The sequence below is a fragment of the Lissotriton vulgaris genome, chromosome 5, assembly GCF_964263255.1.
Source record: "Lissotriton vulgaris chromosome 5, aLisVul1.2, whole genome shotgun sequence".
NCBI classification, from domain to species: Eukaryota; Metazoa; Chordata; class Amphibia; order Caudata; family Salamandridae; genus Lissotriton; species Lissotriton vulgaris.
The window spans coordinates 376,829,019-376,848,207 of NC_141693.1; the positions used below are offsets into that span (position 1 = coordinate 376,829,019).

Here is a 19,189-nt window from a genome sequence, read left to right on the forward strand (position 1 = left end):
GCTTTTACATCGATCAATCGTACCAGAGACCACCGGTGGACAATCAGCTCTTTATGCTGTTTGCTGGAGCAAAAAATTGGCAAGGCCATCCAGAAACAAACTATCTCCTGCTGGATGGTGCTCTGCATCAAGATCTGCAACGCATTCACCAAAAAGCAGCCTCCAGAAGGACGGCACGTTCATTCCACCAAGGCCAAGTTTGCTATCACTGCATTGACAAGTGGAGTTCCGGCACTGGACATCTGCCAGGTAGCTATGTGGGTGTTGTGCCATATGTTCCCAGAGAACTACTGTCTTGACAGCCAGATTCGCCGAGAAGGGAATTTCACCTGCCCGATCTTACTGAACTTTTTGGTTTGACCCAATTCACAGATCCAACTCCTGAGTGGTATTGCTCTGGTATCTGTTCGAAAGGTTAAAAATGTGCAGTTAGAAGTCTGTCAGAAGAAAATGTTACGTACCTTCGGTAACACTCGTTCTGGTAGAGACTCTATCAAACTGCAGATTATTTGCTGACTCTCCCATCCTTCTTGTTCTGGGAATCGGGCTCTCTCCATTAATAAGATCCCATTTCTAGGACTCTGCACACTGGTCAAAGCCAATATGCTGTTGCGGCTTTCTGCATCTGGGGGTGCGGACAGTCTTGAGAGCAACGGACAGCGCATTGGAGTGGTGCCTATGTAGGCTCTGTACGTCCATTCCGGAGCAGAACTTCTTCTGTGTGGAGCTGCTCGGTGCCACGTACTTGCACATAGAGGTGCAGCTGAAAAAAGTTTCCGGGTCCAGTCTAACGCCTGGGGAATATTCAGAAGGTGAGGAATGTGCAGTTGAAGCATTACTGAAGGTAGAAAAATTGTTCTTCTCTTGCATTCTTCTCGGACTCCATGGGATGATGGTTGTTTTCTTCTGTAACTTGGCACTTTCCTTCCAAAACTTCAATGGTTGTATGCCACAAGGTGCAAGCATCTTGAGACCGAGATATTCAACAGTGCTACCTACTTCAGCTGTGATGTTGAAGAATTCAATGTTGGTCTTGACGTCAAGCTGCTCTTACTGATCTTGACAGTGGTGTGCCAGATTTCAGCAATGTTTCTGGTGTCTGAATCACCAAAAGCAGTACAAGATGATGCCAGCAGGTGCCAACAAGAGAGGGAAGCCTATCCTCTTTAATAATGTTCCAGTTGTGGATTATAGATTTAAACTCTAAAATCCCGTACCGGAAATGTTGAAATTAAAATGTACGTCCATAAGATTTTCAAATAGTATCTGATGAATTAGTCAGTATTCTTTTTACTTCATCCATTCAAAACTTCTCACCCATACCTTTACTATGTTGACAAATCACTCTTACGTCCAGTTTTCCAAGGCAGGTTTATTTGTAAGTGAAAAAATTATTTACAATAGTGACCACGCAAGGTAACCTTAATTTCGTTTTCCTACCATCTGTATTCACTTCTCCGTACTGCGGCCTTGGCATCCACCTTTCACCATAAAGTCTTCCCTTTAAAGTGTTGCTGGCTTGCTGGCTCTCTTTTAGGCAGCACAGGAGACCTATATTTTAGGTCTGGTATTAGCCAAGTACTTTTGATTTCAAGAATATTGTATATAAAGTATACTTACTTATTGGAGTTTTCAACTAGCCCTCTACATCAATTGGTCTATAATTGCCATTCACATGTTTCATCCTCCCACTTAAGCATACAGCATGGGGCAGTTGGTCAGCCCACTTCAGCCACTGACTAACTTCAGTGTCAGAGATAGCATTCTGCTCTTGCACAATGGGCACTTCATACAAAAAGTTGTCCTTGTTAATACCAGGGAATTTCTGTCCCAGTGTGCGCTTTCTGACGAAACAAAACTATTTGTTTGTGATTAAGTTTTATAAAAGCAACTACAAAAGAAAATAGTTGCTTTGTCAGAACCAAAAGGTTGGCATCTAATTTCAGCCTTATTGGCTTTGTCCCTGCTTGTTTTCCTAGTCACCTCTATCATTATTGTCTTGTATGTTTCCCAAAAACTCTCCTCTTACTATCTCTTAAGGTGTCGATTGGACGTATTACACACCACAGCATGCTAAAAAAAAAAACACAGGTAGGACTACGTTTGAGCAAGCAATCGGTTTAGTTTACATTTCGCGGTTTGCATTGGAGGACATTGCTCCTGCCTTTGTTCTTTATGCATTCCCTGTTATTAAGGCCTTGCAAAGTTTGGTGGCATGTTTTCATGTAAAAACCCTGTAGTATTTCTTCACATGCATTTTCACACTTGATGTGTTTTTTTAGAATGTAGGTATTCTGATGTCATTGTTTAGAATCTTTGTGGTTACCTAGGTGTTGAGATCTCACTTGCAGTGGGATTGTTGAGGCAAGAGCTGCATTTTGTGGAGTCTGAGCTGTGTGGGCTCTGCTACCATGTAGTCAGTGAATAAACTCATCTCAACCTTCTCCTGCGACACGTGAGTTATTTACTACAATTTTATGGCGATGATCCTGACTACATGGTGAACCCAAGCGTGTTAATACCTGAATTTCACTCAAACTTCGAGTCTCAAGGCCCTTGTGGTGTCTCTGAGGCACTGTGCTGAAGTTTTGATATTTCTTATCCTTTGGACTTTGCTGTGCTATCTATGCATCCTTTTCAGACCTTCCACAAAATGTCTGTTCTTTAATGCGCTTTGCTTTGCTTGCTCCACCATCCACCAACTACTTTACCGGTGTGTGTGTCTCGCTCTAATCCCGCGCCGGTCCTTACTTTTGACTTTTGCCACGCTCTCCTAGAGATGATCTGTTCTTTAAGTACAATATCTTAGGTTTTCAGTATTTCCTGATTTTCTTTTCAAGTCGGTTTCTTTTTTAGTCGTTTTTTTCCCTACAGGTATTGCAAAAGTCGGCCATTTAGTCTATGATCCCTACCATGCAGTCCTTGATCCCAACCATGCAGTCCTTGATCATAAAGCGGGTGAGCTAAGAGTGTGCTTCCCCGCGGTGGCTGCTCTGCTGCCAGGCAACCATCTTGACCAACAGGTGTAAGTTATCTGTTGCTAATGCAACAAACAGCCTTAGGGTCCTAGGCCTTAGTTGTAATGGCTACACAAGGAGCTCAATGAATCAGAGGATGGCTTTTTCAAACTGAGGCATTCACTTGGTCGAAATAGCCCACTTTCCTAGCAGGATTCCTAATCCAAATCTTGTTCTTGAACCCTTGGACCAAACTGTGTTATGATGAGCAAGTTGTGGCTTAAGGGAGATGTATGTGTTGCTGTAGTTTATTACAGATGAAAACGTTTGTTTGATATTTCCTGCTGTGCTTAATTTATGCAGGTGGTTGCAGGTGTAGGGCATCTGCACCTTCTATCACCTCCATTTTATAGGGAGCAGGACTTATTGTTCCTCTCAAACTTTGACCCATAATAAGACTGAAAAATGCCAAAAAGGAAGAAAGAGAGAAAGATAGGAATGTAAATGTAAATGTACAGGAATTTATATAGCGCAAATCACCGAGCGGTTTCTAAGCGCTTGCTTAGGGAACCCGTCCTGGTATTCCCCTGTGAGATAACCCCGGCAGGGTATCCGCAAACTGAAAGCCAGGCATCCCGCCGCGAGGGGCCGTTGTGGAGATTAAGCAAGCTATTGCCCAGAGTCGCAGAGTGTGAACCCGTGAATCGAGTAGGCACCGGAGCGAGAATTGTCGAGTCCATGGACATTTTAGGACTCAAGACCCCGCCGAGCCGAGAATTGAACCCTGGTCCCGGGCTGACCTCTGCTACAGGTCTGCCTCCTCTAACCAGTGAGCAACACTTCTCCAGGAAGCAGCGACAAAGAGAGAAAGCAGAATGACGGAGAACCTGCAAGATTGAGATAGATGCAGGAGATGCAGGAAGATGAATAAAAGTGGCATGAGGTTGAATCAAAGGTACCCCCTTCACTCAGCATTGCCAACTGGGCTTCTATGAAACGTTGGACCTCTGGTATAATAAACATAATATTAAAAATAATAACAATAATTATGTTTGTTATTATTGTTATTATTATTACTATTATACTATCTAAAGCTTAGTACAGAGAAAACGGAGGGGATACTGTTTTGGAATGGGCCCTCCTTCTGGAATGATTTCTGGTGGCCCGATGATGCCGGACCGCGTCCTGACCCAGCAAATAAAGTGAGAAATCTGGGTGTTCTGTGTGATAACCAGCTTTGTTTTTCATAACAGTTTAATCACGTTACATCCTCATGTTTTTTGCTTTTAAAGATCTTTAAAAACATTATCCCATTGGAGATGCAAAAAACTGTAACCGTTGCCTTGGTACTGTCCAGAACAGACTATTTTAATGCTCTTTATCGAAGAATTGATAAATGTTTGCAGTCTAAACTCCAGTCTCTGCAGAAAGCTGCTTCCCGATTGCTACTGAAAATTCCCAAATTCAGCTCCATATCGAACAGCATCAAAGACCTCCATTAGCTGCCAGTCCAACATAGGATAAAATTCAAGGCACTATGTATGGTCTACAAGGCATTGCATGGATTTGAGCCGTGTGGCCTCAAGAAACATTTTGTCGGGTATGACCCCTATCGCGATTTGAGGCCTACCAATGCCAGTTTGTTCGCCGTCACTAGAATCAGAAAGGCCAAATAGGGAGGCAGCTGCATCTCCTACCTGGTGGCAAAACATTGGAATGCGTTGCCTTCCTCTCGTAGAGCTCAACCTTATAGACTTTCTTTCAGGAAGTGGCTTAAAACCTGGCTTTTCCCCTCTATACCTATGGAACTTTCTCCCTGGCTAGTTTTTGAAGAACTGCTTTTAGCGCCAAGACTCCTCGGCATACGTTGCTCTTTATAAATATGTTACTTTCTTGCTATTATTATCATTTACAGGTTTTAATTCTGTATATACATTTGTCTTAAAGCAATAACTTGTACATATATGGTATAGGTAAAAAGTGTACATGGTAATTATTTTTCAAGCTAGAGCCATACTGAAATGAATATCACAGATAAATATTTATAATAAATTAATGAAAGAGTTTTTCAAGCAAAAGACGCAGCTTGTGTAAGGCGTTCTTAATATGTATGAAACATGATATTTTTTTCAATTACAGTTCTTCGCCACAAGCACTTGTAATGAGAAGTCGAATGCGCTTAACGGAGATGGTAAATCATCCAGCATTTGCAGTTGTCTTCCAACTTGAATATGTTATTTCAGCGCCACGTGTATTTGATGGAAAGGTAAGGATATTCATTTCCTCACTGCTACAGTATAGTTTTTTGTACATAGCTATTCTGAGATCCTTTTTATGTTTATGTTTATATTTTTATTATGTAGTTTGCATCACCTTGTGGTTTTATTGTCTTTATGAAAAATTCACAAAAAATTGAGCAAATCAGATAAAGGGTCTGTAGAATTAAAATATCGCATCACTGTTGTGGAAAGAAACTCTGTGAAAATCCCTTGTAGGTATAGCTGCTTAGCAGTAGCTAGTATGAGTATACAAATAACATTCATGTTAGGTGCCACGTTGTACGGGACTTTATGAATGTTGATTCTGTTCAACCAGTCGAGCCAAGAACTTGGCAGTACAAGTTCGGTTGTTCCTGCTGGAGCAGGACAATGGCTGATTTGCATGTCTGGTTTCTCTCTAGAGTTTCATAGTGTGCAAGAAGCAATTGGAATGGTGCCTTGAGCAATCTCCAGTGTCTGCGGTTAATTGTAACTTGCCTACCATCCCTTTGTTGTTTGATGCAGCAGACCCAAAGGCAGGGTCGAAACCCTCTGAATGAGACCAGCTTGTTCTATCAGAGAAGGTTGCTGCTCTCCCAGGTAGATTCCTCTGTCCGAGAAAGTTGCAAAAACGAGGCTCTATACCTCACAATGCAGAATTTTTCCTCAAGTGTAAATGTTTTGTGGAACCGTTGTTGAGGCAGTTTTCTAAGCTGCTTTCTCTTCTGGTTTGTTCAGAATTGTTCCCAGGGAAACCGATCCCTTTCAGTCTAGCGCCAGTGATCTCCACAAGCTAGGCATCATATCCACAAGATCCACAGTACTCCACAACTTAATTGGGAGATCTAACAGTAGGCAGGAGACTTCAGGCAGCAGAGTACCTTTCAACTGTAGACTCTGGAGGAAAATTGCATTTCAAGTTGGAGGAGTATTCCATAGAAGGCAGGACTCCAGTATTCCTGCAAGTCTGTCCGTCCAGGAATTTGGTTTTAACTCTTAAATCCTTACGTACAGACATTCAGATGAAGGTTATCACATCTTTCTTGGTATTTTCTCAAGTAAGCAAAGAGAGATATCTTCATAGAAACAGCTAAATAAATGTAATTTTTTGTCTTCTTTTCAGCCTGCTCTCTAGTCAATGTCTATAATCCTACAATAACCTGTTTTATTTTTAAATTTAAACGAATGTTTGGAGACCATTGATCACTCTTTTTGTTTGTGCTTTTTATTTCTAGACTCCTGCAAATGTACTCTCTAGAGCATCATACATGCAAATGATTCGGTGGGCGGTATGGAATCCCTCTTTGGAGTCAGTCTCTAATGAAGTGACCTTGCCTCTACAAGGTGGAGCAAAGAGTAATCCTGCCAATGTACTAGTATACAAAATACCTTCATCCACCATGAGCTCCTCTGAGGTACGATATTTTGAATTCCATGGGTATTGAATAAGTCTATGTGTGAGTAACTGTGTATGTGTGGCTGTATATATATATTATTTACCTAGTGGTGGTCCACAGTAGATAGTTATAGTTAGGGCCATGTTTCCATAGAAAAAGGATTGTTTGAGTTGCCTATATGTTTGCCAACATTTGATGAATCATCATGGAAGTTTCCCCAAAAAAGTGCACCAGTGTTTCTTGTTGTGCTTGGAAAGCTTTGGGGTGATCTATCAAGCGGGGGCCAAGACAAGGGGGGGAGGGCCAAAAAATAGTTTTCCCAATGTTAATTCCCATAGGGATTTATAGAGAACTACAGCCCGAACCGCTTAACAGAATTGCCCTAGATTTGGCAGAAAATGTGTTCTTGGTCCAGAAAGAGTGGTTTTGGTTATTTGGTGTAAATACATACAGTAGTTTTGGAGATATTAAATGAAATCCAAATTTGTTTATCTTGAGGTGTGAAGGCTCTGCGAACCCTCCCGATCTCGTTCTGAGATCTGATTGGCTGCCAACACTTCAGACAGGAAGTGTTGGCAACTGCCTTGGGACTTAGCTTCACAGAGTCTCCGATTTTTTTTAAAAAAAAGAAAAGGGGGTCAGGTAGGAATATCCTGACCCCCAGCAAAAGATTTATTTGTTTTTTCAATCGGAGTCGCGCAGGATCCGCAGGGGGGGGGGGGGGTGTTGGAGGGGGGGAAAGAAGCACAGGCTCCCATGTTTCTTTACTGTTTTGCTCCCAGGTGGGGCAGGTCCTGAGGTCATATGGGATTTAAAAAAAAGGAGGGGGGCTCTCAGGGCCCCCTCCTGAGGCTCTTTTGAGTCCCTGGGATCACCACCTCCCCTGGGCTTTATTCTAAATTTGGAGGGGCCAACGGACCCCCTCCTGGGGCGAGTTCAAGTCCCGGGGAGCACCACCTCCCAGGGGCTAAATTAGAAGTAATGCTCCCCCCGCACAGGGGACCACCACCTCCCCGAGGCCAAATTAGCATTTGAAAATGGAAGTTAGGCCGCGCGGCCCCCCCTCCCGGGCCATAAATGGCCCCTTGGACCACCACTTCCCCGGGGCCGGCCATTCTACTACGAAGGCCATACATAACCCTGGGGAACGCGATTCCCTTGGACAACTCCTGCTATGTCCCGGGGTACCCACTCCTGGGCTATAGCTGTTTTCTATGATTTGGTGGCAGCTTTGACAACTCCGACCAAGTCAGAGCAAACACTTCCCTTCCAGCAAGCGGGTGCTGACAAAATGCTCTAGAAGAGCTTGCTGGAAGCGGAGGTTTCATTTGTTTCCCTGCCCAATGTCAAGCGAGCTGGGTAACAATTGCTCTCACAGACAGAGAGCTGCATGTTTAGCAGCTCCCTTTCTGTGAGAACAATGTCAGCTCCCGCAGGAGGCAAGGAGCCGGCAGGTACCACAGGGGCCTTGAGGCTCCCCTCGTGGTCCCGTGGAAAAGAGCAGCAAGAGGCTAAATAAAAGTGAGAAATGAGCAGAAAGAGGCAGAATAAAGGTCAGAAATTAGCAGAAAGGCAAAATAGAGGTCAGAAACGAGCAGCAAGAGGCAGAATAAAGGTGAGAAACTAGCAGAAAGAGGCAGAATAAAGGTGAGAAACTAGCAGAAAGAGGCAAACAAAGGTGAGTAGAGATCAGAAAAAGGCTGAAGAAAGGTCAGAAACGAGAAGAAAGAGGGAAAATAAAGTTCAGAAATGAGCAACAAGCGGCAGGATAAATGTTAGAAACAAGCAACAGGAGCCAGAATAAAGGTCAGCAATGAGCAGAAAGAGGCAAGATAAAAGTGGGAAACAAGCCAAAAGAGGCAGAATAAAGGTCAGAAATGAGCAGCAAGAGGCAAAATAGAGATGAACATTGAGCAGGCCCACTCAGGCCCTCATTCACCCACTCACAGAATCCGCTCAGTGATGTCATTTGAGATGTCATCAGTGACGTCACTTACCATGTCATAAGTGACATTTGAGGTCATAAGCAGACATAAATTCTAGTTAGCTCGTAGTATAACTGCTGAATTTCACTGGTTTAGTACGACTGAAACCTCGTCCTAACTATAACGTCCCAGTGCATTCGTTTTTTCAGTGAATATATGTATGCGTGTGTGTTAGTGTGTGTATATATATATGCAGAGGCTCAAGCTGAGTACAAGGCAAGGCTATTGAGGAGAGGCTATCTACCAGGAGTGGTAGATGAGGCCATGAGGAAAACCTATGACCCTAACAGATCCATAACTAGGACCAACTTGCCTAGCCAGACTAAATTAGCAAAAGATGAAACACGCTTGATCATGACATTTAGTAACCAACACAAAAGCATTCCCAAAATAGTCAGTAAACATTGGGGCTTAATCACTAGTGATCCAGTACTGGTACAGGAAATGAAATCATCCCCTAGTATTGCATACAAAAAAGCAAGATCGCTGAGCGATCACTTAGTATCTAGTAGTACCGAGGTGAGGGTCAACAGCACCTGGTTGAACTGTAGCAAAGGATTTATAAAATGTTCTGCTACAAAGCGTGTAAATTTGGAGTAAGCAGAACAGAATATACAACCCCGCTCAATACCAAACCAATCACCATACAGAGTAAGTTGACCTGTAAAATTGAGTATGTGGTGTATGTGCTGGAGTGCCCTTGTGGCCTGTGCTATGTGGGAAGCATAAGCTGCAGGTACACAAGCGAGTACTCCAGCACATACGGGCCATCAACAATGGCGACACTGCGTACCCAGTGGCCAGGCACTTTGGTGAGGTACACAATGGCAATGTCTCAGGCTTGAAATATTTTGTCATTGACACGGTCCTGCCACAGAGGAGAGGTGGAAACCGTGAAGCCCAATTGAGGAAGCTGGAAACAAGACACACAGGCCTAGATGTAGGTAATTTTATTTTACCACTTCTCAAATACTGAATTTTACCGATTCGGTATTTAAGAAGTGGTAAAATAGAGGGGGGGTGGGGGTGTAGGTATTACAGATTCTGTAAATACCGAATCGTTAAGATTCGATATTTACCGATTCTGTAAATGCCGATTCGGTAATGCCCATTGATTCCTACGGGCATTGAAGCCCATAGGAATCAATTGGCATTACCGAATCGGTATGTACCGATTCGGTAAATACCGATTCTAGCAAGGGTGCAGGGGGTGTCACTTTGACACCCTCTAGCACCCCAAATACAGGCATGTGTGCCATGTGGCACACAGACATGCCCTAAGGGCATGTCTGTCTGTCACATGGCAAAGGTGTGCATGCACACATGTGCATGCACATCGGGATTCGGTATTTTACCACCCAATTTGATTGGGTGGTAAAATACCGAATATGAAAGGCCTCTGGGACTCAGAAGAGTCCCACCTACATCTGGGATTTACCGAATCGGTTCACTGTAAACGGGTTGTTCCTTCAATGGCCCTGCATTACACAGTCTGTATACATCCTACTATTACAGTTTGGTGACAAAGAGATTCTAAACACTTGTTATTCAAAAATATAAATACTTTATTTTTCTTTTTTCATTTCGTATAGTTATTTACTTGAAAAATTATTTCGTAAAAAGTGCATTTTTTTAGAAGAGAGAATATTTTTCTAAATACATATAAACATTTATAACAAAATATTTTAGAAATATATACAAAATCAATAAACACACAAAATGTATTAGAAAAACATCACCTGATATCTATCATACGCTTCAACATACTCACATTCTCGCACCCATACCACAGTCAACCCACATCCACAGAAAAAAGGGGAGGAACTAAGTTATAGTTGGCAAGGACTCAAATGCCAATTCTAGGGCCTCAAGATGAAATTGTAGGCCGCTGTACCGGGTCGACGTACGTTTCGGTGGCTCTAAACCACCTTCCTAAGGACCTTTATCATCACACTTAATTTATCAGATATCCTGGAATAAAAACAGATATGTCCTATCACTTTGGGATCATAAAGGTTGGTTCATTCATTTGCAAGGATACACAGTGCGCAGAAAATGCAAGCAGAAATAATAGAATTAATAGTAACATGTAATTTCCTGTTTTTTTTATATATATATATAGTTTTTTATATATAAATGGAAATTTAGAGGTATAGATATGTATTTTAAGTCAAATATTTAAATATTTATGTATTTATTTATTTATGTATTTATAATGCATATACCTCTGCAAGATGGAATTGCAACACCATTTTCATCTTTACAGGTCTTTTCAGTATATCAAGGGATGTTTTCATCTATGCATAAATTCTCATATTTGAATTTTAGCCTACCAATTGCACTAATATGTATTATACATGAATTTTAGCATTAACGCAGTTCTTGGAACTAAGTATGTTTTCTATGTTTATGAAATGAAAGGGGAAGTACTTACATGCACTGGCAATCCTATGGACATGTGATGTGATCAAGGCCCTACGCGGGCTGAAACGCGTCGTGGAGGTGGTGTTGTTGGGCATAACAAAATAAAAAATTTGCACCATCTACCTGGGTTCGCCTTGTCCTTTCACAGAACAGAAGTGTGGCATGGTGGACGATTCTTGTTATATATATATATATATATATATATATATATATATATATATATATATATGTATATGTATATGTATATGTATATGTATATATATATGTATATGTATATGTATATATATATGTATATGTATATATATATATATGTATATGTATATATATATGTATATATATATATGTATATGTATATATATATATATATATATATGTATATGTATATATATATGTATATATATATATATATATATATATGTATATGTATATATATATGTATATATATATATATATATATATATGTATATATATGTATATATATATATATATATATATATATGTATATTACCTACTGGCGGTCGCCAGTAGGTATATATAGTTAGGATTTTTTCCCTATGGGATTTCTGAAAATTCTATGTCTAATAACTTTGGCGTTTGTGGACGGAATCGGCTGAAATTTTCAGGAAAATGGCACATTTTGTTTCTGAGCAGCTCCTGGAAATTTGGGGGTCCCAAAACGCGTTTTCAACATTGAGTTTTCCATAGGGCGGTTGGACTCACTTTTAGCTCGAACGGCTGAATGGATTTGCACGAAACTTGGCAAAATTGTAGGGACTGTTAGCCCGATGTGCCTTTGCTAGGTCTCAATATATGTGCTTCAGTGGATTTTGAGAAATTAACGTTTAAATCAAGATATATATCTGTAACAGCGCTCCGAGCAGCGATCCGGTTCGCATACTTTTCGCTTATCGGAACTTTGCGAAGCGAAGCTGATTGGCTCTCCGGTGTCTGTCAACATTCTAAACAGTCCGGTGCGGCCGCCATCTTGTCTCTCGGTAGGATCGAGAGACAAGAGGAGGCCAAAACAAAGGAGGAAATGAAGGAAAGGGGGCAAGGTAGACCCCTTCTGACCCCCTAGGATTGATGAGGGGATATTATAGAGCCACGCTGGGCCCAAAAAAAAAAAAATCCGTTTTTTTCGCCGTAGAGACGCGTCTTGGTACGCGAACCGGGCAGCTAACCGGGAAGCTAACCGGCAGTGTAACGGGAGTCTAACGAGTAGCTGATTGGCTGTCAACATTGTAAAAGTTCGGAGCGGCCATCATCTTGTCTCTCGGTAGGATCGAGAGACAAGAGGAGGCCAAAACAAAGGGGGAAATGAAGGAAAGGGGCAAGGTAGACCCCTTCTGACCCCCTAGGATTGATGAGGGGATATTATAGAGCCACGCTGGGCCCAAAAAAAAAAATTCTGATTTTTTCGCCGTAGAGACGCGTCTTGGTACGCGAACCGGGCAGCTAACCGGCAGTGTAACGGGAGTCTGAGGAGAAGCTGATTGGCTGTTATCATTGTAAACAGTCTGGAGCGGCCGCCATCTTGTCTCTCTGTGGGATCGAGAGACAAGAGGTGGAAAAAAAAAGGTGTAAATGAATGAAAGGGGTAAGGCAGACCCCTCCTGAACCCCTAGGATTGATGAGGGGGCTATTAAAGTTCCCTGGGGGGTGAAAAAAAAAAATGCGATTTTTCGCGGTAAAGGTGCTTCCTGGTACGTTAACCGGGCAGCTAACCGGCAGCGTAACGGGAGTCCGACATATTGTGTTTTTTGAACGTTTGTGATATGTGCACGTGTGGATTTTGTCTAATTAAGGTTAAAAAAATATATATATATCTTTAAGCGTGTTTTGGCGCGCTTACGTTTTGGGTTTGGTTTGGGCTGCAGAGACGATACGTCACGGTTATGCGATGCATCATGAGGCGTCTCACGGGCTACGTGATACGTCACTTAATAAAGAATATATTTTACAGCTATAGATATTAGCTTTTAAAAAACCAATGAAATTCACAGAAAAAACCATAGGTTATAGACCATATATAGTTAGGAATTTGCATTTACAAAACCTTGAAAATTCACTGAAAAAACCATAGGTTATAGACCATATATAGTTAGGGATTAGCATTTAAAAAACCTTATTTTATTTGCACAAAACCATTGAAATTCCATATATAGTTAGTTGCACTAACTATATATCGCGGACCCGCAATCCACTGCTAATGATGTCACATATTACATCATTCATGACACGGTCAGTGACATCACTGATGACATCACTGATGACATCTCAAATGACATCACTGATGACATCACTGATGACATCTCAAATGACATCACTGATGACATCACTGACATCTCATTTGACATTACTGATTACATCACTGATGATATCATTTATGTGATAATACATCTTCAGACTCTAATATAACCTTAGATACACTCAGTGTAAACAGGCACTCACAGACTGTCACACATCCATGGAGTTACTCACACACCTAGTCAGTCATGCAAAGAATCAATCACATCTCCATTTCCTCAACTATACAGTTATACACACCTTACTTATTCAAACATATACTAACACATATTTACTCTCTTATACAATCCTTGATACAAGTTCACAATGATTCATACAGCCACTCTCACATTCACTGGCTCTTATGTTCAGTTATTTATATATGTCAACTCTCACATGGAGTGTGTTTTACATATGTACTTACTTTGACATGTAGAACTGAGATATCCATTCACTCACCAATATACTCATGCACACAGTCAACTGTCCATACAGCTGTTTCTACATGCACTTTTGAAGACATACACCTAGGGAATCAACTGCTCACACATCTATGCACAGAGTTATACACCTCCCAGCCACCCACACACATACTCAGTCTCCCATACAAATACTTGGGCAACCATTCAATAACCCATATAGTTACTGATATAGCTACTGATTTAAACATGCAGCAGTTTACAGAAGAACATAAATAATGATTGCCAAATTAAGACACTTTAATCACTAACCCATGCACTCAGTGAGACACATTTAATCATTCTCTCATACAGTCAGCCATGCACCTACTAAATCCTTCATCCAGACACTTATACATCCACTCATTCTTCAATATGTAAGACATATTTTAACTTTACAGAAACATACAGTCACTGGGTGTTGTCATCAGTGATGTCATTTGAGATGTCATCAGTGATGTCATCAGTGATGTCACTGACCATGTCATGAATGATGTAATATGTGACATCATTAGCAGTGGATTGCGGGTCCGCGATATATAGTTAGTGCAACTAACTATATATGGAATTTCAATGGTTTTGTGCAAATAAAATAAGGTTTTTTAAATGCTAATCCCTAACTATATATGGTCTATAACCTATGGTTTTTTCAGTGAATATATATATATGTATATATATATATGTATATATATATATATATATATATATATATATATATATATGTATATATATGTATATATTACCTACTGGCGGTCGCCAGTAGGTATATATAGTTAGGATTTTTTTGAATAGGGATTTCTGAAAATTCTATGTTGAATAACTTTGGCGTTAAAAGACGGAATTGGTTGAAATTTTCAGGAAAATGGCACATTTTGTTTCTGAAAGTTTGGGGGGGTTTTGTGAAGTAGGGGCAGGGTAAAAAGGGGGGTCCCAAAACGTGTTTTCACCATGTTAATTTCCATAGGGCGGTTGGACTCACTTTTAGCTCGAACGGCTGAATGGATTTTTATGAAACTTGGCAAAATTGTAGGGACTGGTAGCCCGATGTGCCTTTGCTAGGTCTCAAGATATGTGCTCCAGTGGATTTTGAGAAATTAACGTTCAAAAAAATATATATCTGTGACAGCGTCCCGGTTAGCGCCCCGGTTCGCGTACCAGTTCGCGTACCAGACACGTAACGGAACTTCGCGAGGAGAGGCGGATTGGCTCCCTGGTGACTGTGAACATTCTAAACAGTTCGGAGCGACCGCCATCTTGTCTCTCGGTAGGATCGAGAGACAAGAGGAGGAAATAAACGAAGGGGGAAATGAATGAAAGGGTGCAAGGTAGACCCCTCTTGACCCCCTAGGATTGATGTGGGGGTTTTAAAAGGGCCCCGCGGGGCAAAAAAAAATACATTTTTAATTCGTATTTTTAGCGGGGGGAGCGCCCGGTACACGCACCGGGAAGCGGTCCGGGGAGCGTAATATGGGGAAAAAAGAATGATAGACTTTTCAAATATTGTATGTTTATTGATTGTTCTTTTTGTTGGTTTTTAAAATTTTTTTTTTATATAAGTAGCAACATGAAGGTAGCTATGCAGAGTCTAAAAATAAATATACACCGTCTCCTTTGTAGATATCTTGCATGTTGTTTCAGAAGTTATTGTGGTATATGGAATTCATACCATAGTCTGTCAGGAAAGCAGAAACAACATGGAGGCAGGAGATGATAAAGAGATGATAAATACACATTGGAGATAATATAGTTGGAGAAAGGAAGTAACTATGAGCAAACTTACTATGTAACACAAAAAAGTTGCACAGTATATTTTAAATCTCACTTTATATTATATCTTTTTGGGTACTATTACATAATTTTCATTTAAAAAAGATTAAGGTCTCAAACAAATTCAACTTTTAAAATTTAAATTTATTGTTCTGATTTTTCAAAATCTAAAAGAATTTGTAACATTAATTCATCCGGTATGTCCTCCTTTTCATTCCATGATTCACATTCTTCAACACATTTAATTAATTCTTGGACTAAAGTGTCATCCAAAAAGTCAATTTCTTCATTTTCTTCCTTTGGATTGTTTTCAATCTAAGGGGTCGATTAGGATCGCGGACGGACTTGCGTCCGTCCGCGACCCCAGAGCAGGAGGGAACCTCCGCATGGCATGGCATCGTCGACGACGACGAAGATCCCGACAACGAAGATTACGACGAGTGCTACATCGACGGCAATGCCTGTGTCTACTACTCTCTACCATCGACTACTCTCTCATCGATGATTTTACCCATTACGTCTCTACGACCTTGTTGACGAGAGATGCATCGTTGATGACGGTGTTGTCATCCACACCAATTCCGACAGAGATATAACAACAAATCCCCGTCTGACTCGTCGACGACACCAAAGTCAGGATTAGGAAAATTGATTTTCCAATCTCAATATTTCAGCAAGAGAGACTAACTCTTTTCTTTACTTCTCCAAGTAGGGTCCAAGACGAAGACAGTCTGTTTGGTGCTGCACAAGTCCCTCGGAGTTGAATGTGAAAAACACAGAGGACACCGATGATGAGGAGTTTCATGACCAACAATCGTACTATTCTGACCAGCTACGTCAGCAGCAATTGCAACCAGAGATTGTTTGTATTCCCTCCACTCATGTAACTGATTTGCAATTCGTGTTGGCAGATTATGAAAAGAGATTTCCTTTGTCAACACCGTCTCCTGCACCAGCGCTTCTGCCACCTGTGTTTCAAAGTCACCCTCCACCCCTTCCTATGCCTCAAGTGCCTGTACAGCAACTTCCATCCACAGGTGAAGAGGAAGAGAAACAGCAGGAAGAAGAGGAAATACAAGATGTACAATCACGGCAAGACGAGTGTCACCATCCCTGCCAGTGGACTCGCCTCCATAGGATATTGGGTGCCTTCATAACCTCTTGGAGAGAGCAGTCAGGCATTTCGAACTTCCAGTGTCTACTCATCAACAAGACTGTTTCCTTTATGATTTCAAGGAACCCTTCAAAAAATCAGTCTGGTCTATGCCCATTATCGATTACATCTGGTAGCAGGGAGTAAAGATAATGAGAAACCCAGCTACAGTTCCACCAGTGTTACCAGGGCTCGACAAATATAAAGCCCCTGACAATGCACATGCCTGTCTCACAGCTGATCCTAGGCTTGGTTCAGTGATTGCCCAGGCGGCACAAAGCAGGTCAAAGAATCCATCAGCTCCGTTTTCAGCACCTCCGGACATGGAGTGTAGGAGACTTGACAACATCGGCAAACGCTTTTCGACTATGTCAGCGTTAACAGTCAGAGCCTTCAATTCTTTATCTCTGCTGGGACGCTACAACAGATAAATGTGGTCAATTATCGCTCCTTATATCGACAACCTTCCACAAGACACCAAGGAGGAGGCAAGAAAGGTCTTCCTGGAAGGCAAACACTCTGCATCAGAAATAATTGATTGCATGATGGACATCGCTTCCACTGGCTACCATCAGTTAGCTGTGGCTGCAGTCTTGAGGTGCCAAGGAGGGCTGAAGGCCACGACATTCAGGCCTGAAGTTCAGACAGCGTTTTTAGATATGCCTTACGATGGACAAGAACTATTTGGTAAGCATATAGACACAGCCCCTCAGGGAATCAAAAAAGACACAGACACGGCTAAAGCCTTGGGTACCCTCCAGTATGAAAGGATGCCTTTTTGTGGTGCATGGGGTAAAAGCCAGTCATCCTACCGGGGAGGTTACCACCTGTAGCCGGGATTCTGCTCATACACAGAACTGTGCATAGAGACCTGGAACATCATTGAATTAGGGTGTGCCAAAACTCACCTAAGTAGCCAAAATCCCCTACCAGATTAGCAATCAGTGTCTCATTGGTTCTTCCATACCCCCATTGATTAGACAACCCAGAACATGGAACTTAGAATACCTCAGGCAATGTGGAACCCATGAACACTCTTTCGTTATACTCTCATGCTAGTCCAAAACAGGAAGTAAATGTAGACATGTGCAAGTTTGAAATATTTATTTCTAATGCTGTGTTCTCAGGCGCAGTATCTTAGCTAATACAAGCAGACATATTATAAGCAACAAGATTATCAGCATAGTTACTATTCCATAAAATACAAAAGGAGAAAGCATGTTAAAATGCTAAATGGAAATAGGCTAGATTACACCTAGATTTCACGCTCCCTTGCTATTAGGTTATTTTATATCTACAGAAGGTCACTTGGGTTTACAAGGGCGGCCTCATACCTCTGGCCCTAGTAGAAATGGATCACATCATTTTCTACACCAGCTCTCTGCATGCAAATGTTCTCCAAAAAGTGTGCGAGTATGCCTGCGCAGTGCATTATTAAACGCGCCAAAATCAGAGGTGGCCACAGCTGCATATATGTTATTTCTAGAACCATTGAAGGCCTCGGCACTCGCTGTTCAGACAAAGCTTACCAAGCCAAGCTGCTAGTATAGAAAAACATATTATTCTTGTGTGAAGCAAAACAGTCCTCTAAACATTTGTAATAATGTGTGCTGTGTGCAAAAGGCAGCAGAAAGGAAAAAATGGCGTTTAAACTTCTGATAAGCTCATGCTAACTTAAGACAGTGTAAATTCAAGGGTCAACCCCATGACACAACAATACCGGTATCCTTCCTATACTTCCTCCAACCAGCAGTACAAGACGCAGTTTGCTCAGAGAAAACAGCCTGCAACTGTCTACAATAAATCTTCATTTCGAGGGAAGGCGGGATGACAGAAAGAGTTTGCCAGATGCCAATGTCCGCCCACTTCTGCTGGTTACAATTTCTTCACCTCCTCCCAAGATAGGACGCAAAATCTCCCATTATCTCCAAAATTGGAAATAAACCACTACGGATCGTTGGATCTTAGACCTGGTACAATTTGTCCAGTCCCTGGAATTCATACAGCCACCCCCTCCGACACCTCCTCAAGCACTGGTTCACAAGCGTTTGCGCCTATTACAGCTGGAAATCATCTCCATGATCCCAAAAGGAGCGTTAGAATATGTTCCTTTTCATCAGAGGGGCAAAGGTTTTTATTCCTTTTATTCCTCTTCCTTTTCCTTTTTTGTATGCAAAAAGGTGAAAAAGTGGAGGCCAATTTTAGATTTGTGAAATGTAAATAAATTCCTCAAGAAATAATCATTTAGCATGGTCACTATTCAGGAAGTCTTAAAGCTACTCAAGGGAAATGATTACATGTCATCCCTGGATCTTCAGGATGCATATTTACACATACCCACAGAAAAGAAACACAAGACGCTCCTCAGTTTTGCAGCCTTCTCAAAGACTTACTTTCCTGGGAGCCATACTGGATACTGTTCTAAAAAAGGCTTCCTCCACAGTGGAAAGACAACAGAAACCTCTAACATTTGCAAGATGCATACAAAAAAGAAAGTCTTTCAG

The 19,189-nt window shown here is 41.5% G+C and overlaps 1 protein-coding gene across 1 annotated transcript in view; it reads left to right on the top strand.

Annotated features, from left to right (window-relative positions):
- Positions 1-19,189, top strand: part of NPHP4 (nephrocystin 4) — a 1,007,060-nt gene that overhangs the window by 359,104 nt on the left and 628,767 nt on the right. Inside the window, exons 9-10 of the mRNA XM_086921734.1 lie at positions 5,097-5,223; positions 6,451-6,630. Coding sequence (XP_086777860.1) covers positions 5,097-5,223; positions 6,451-6,630 — 307 coding nt within the window. The remainder of the gene's footprint in view (positions 1-5,096; positions 5,224-6,450; positions 6,631-19,189) is intronic.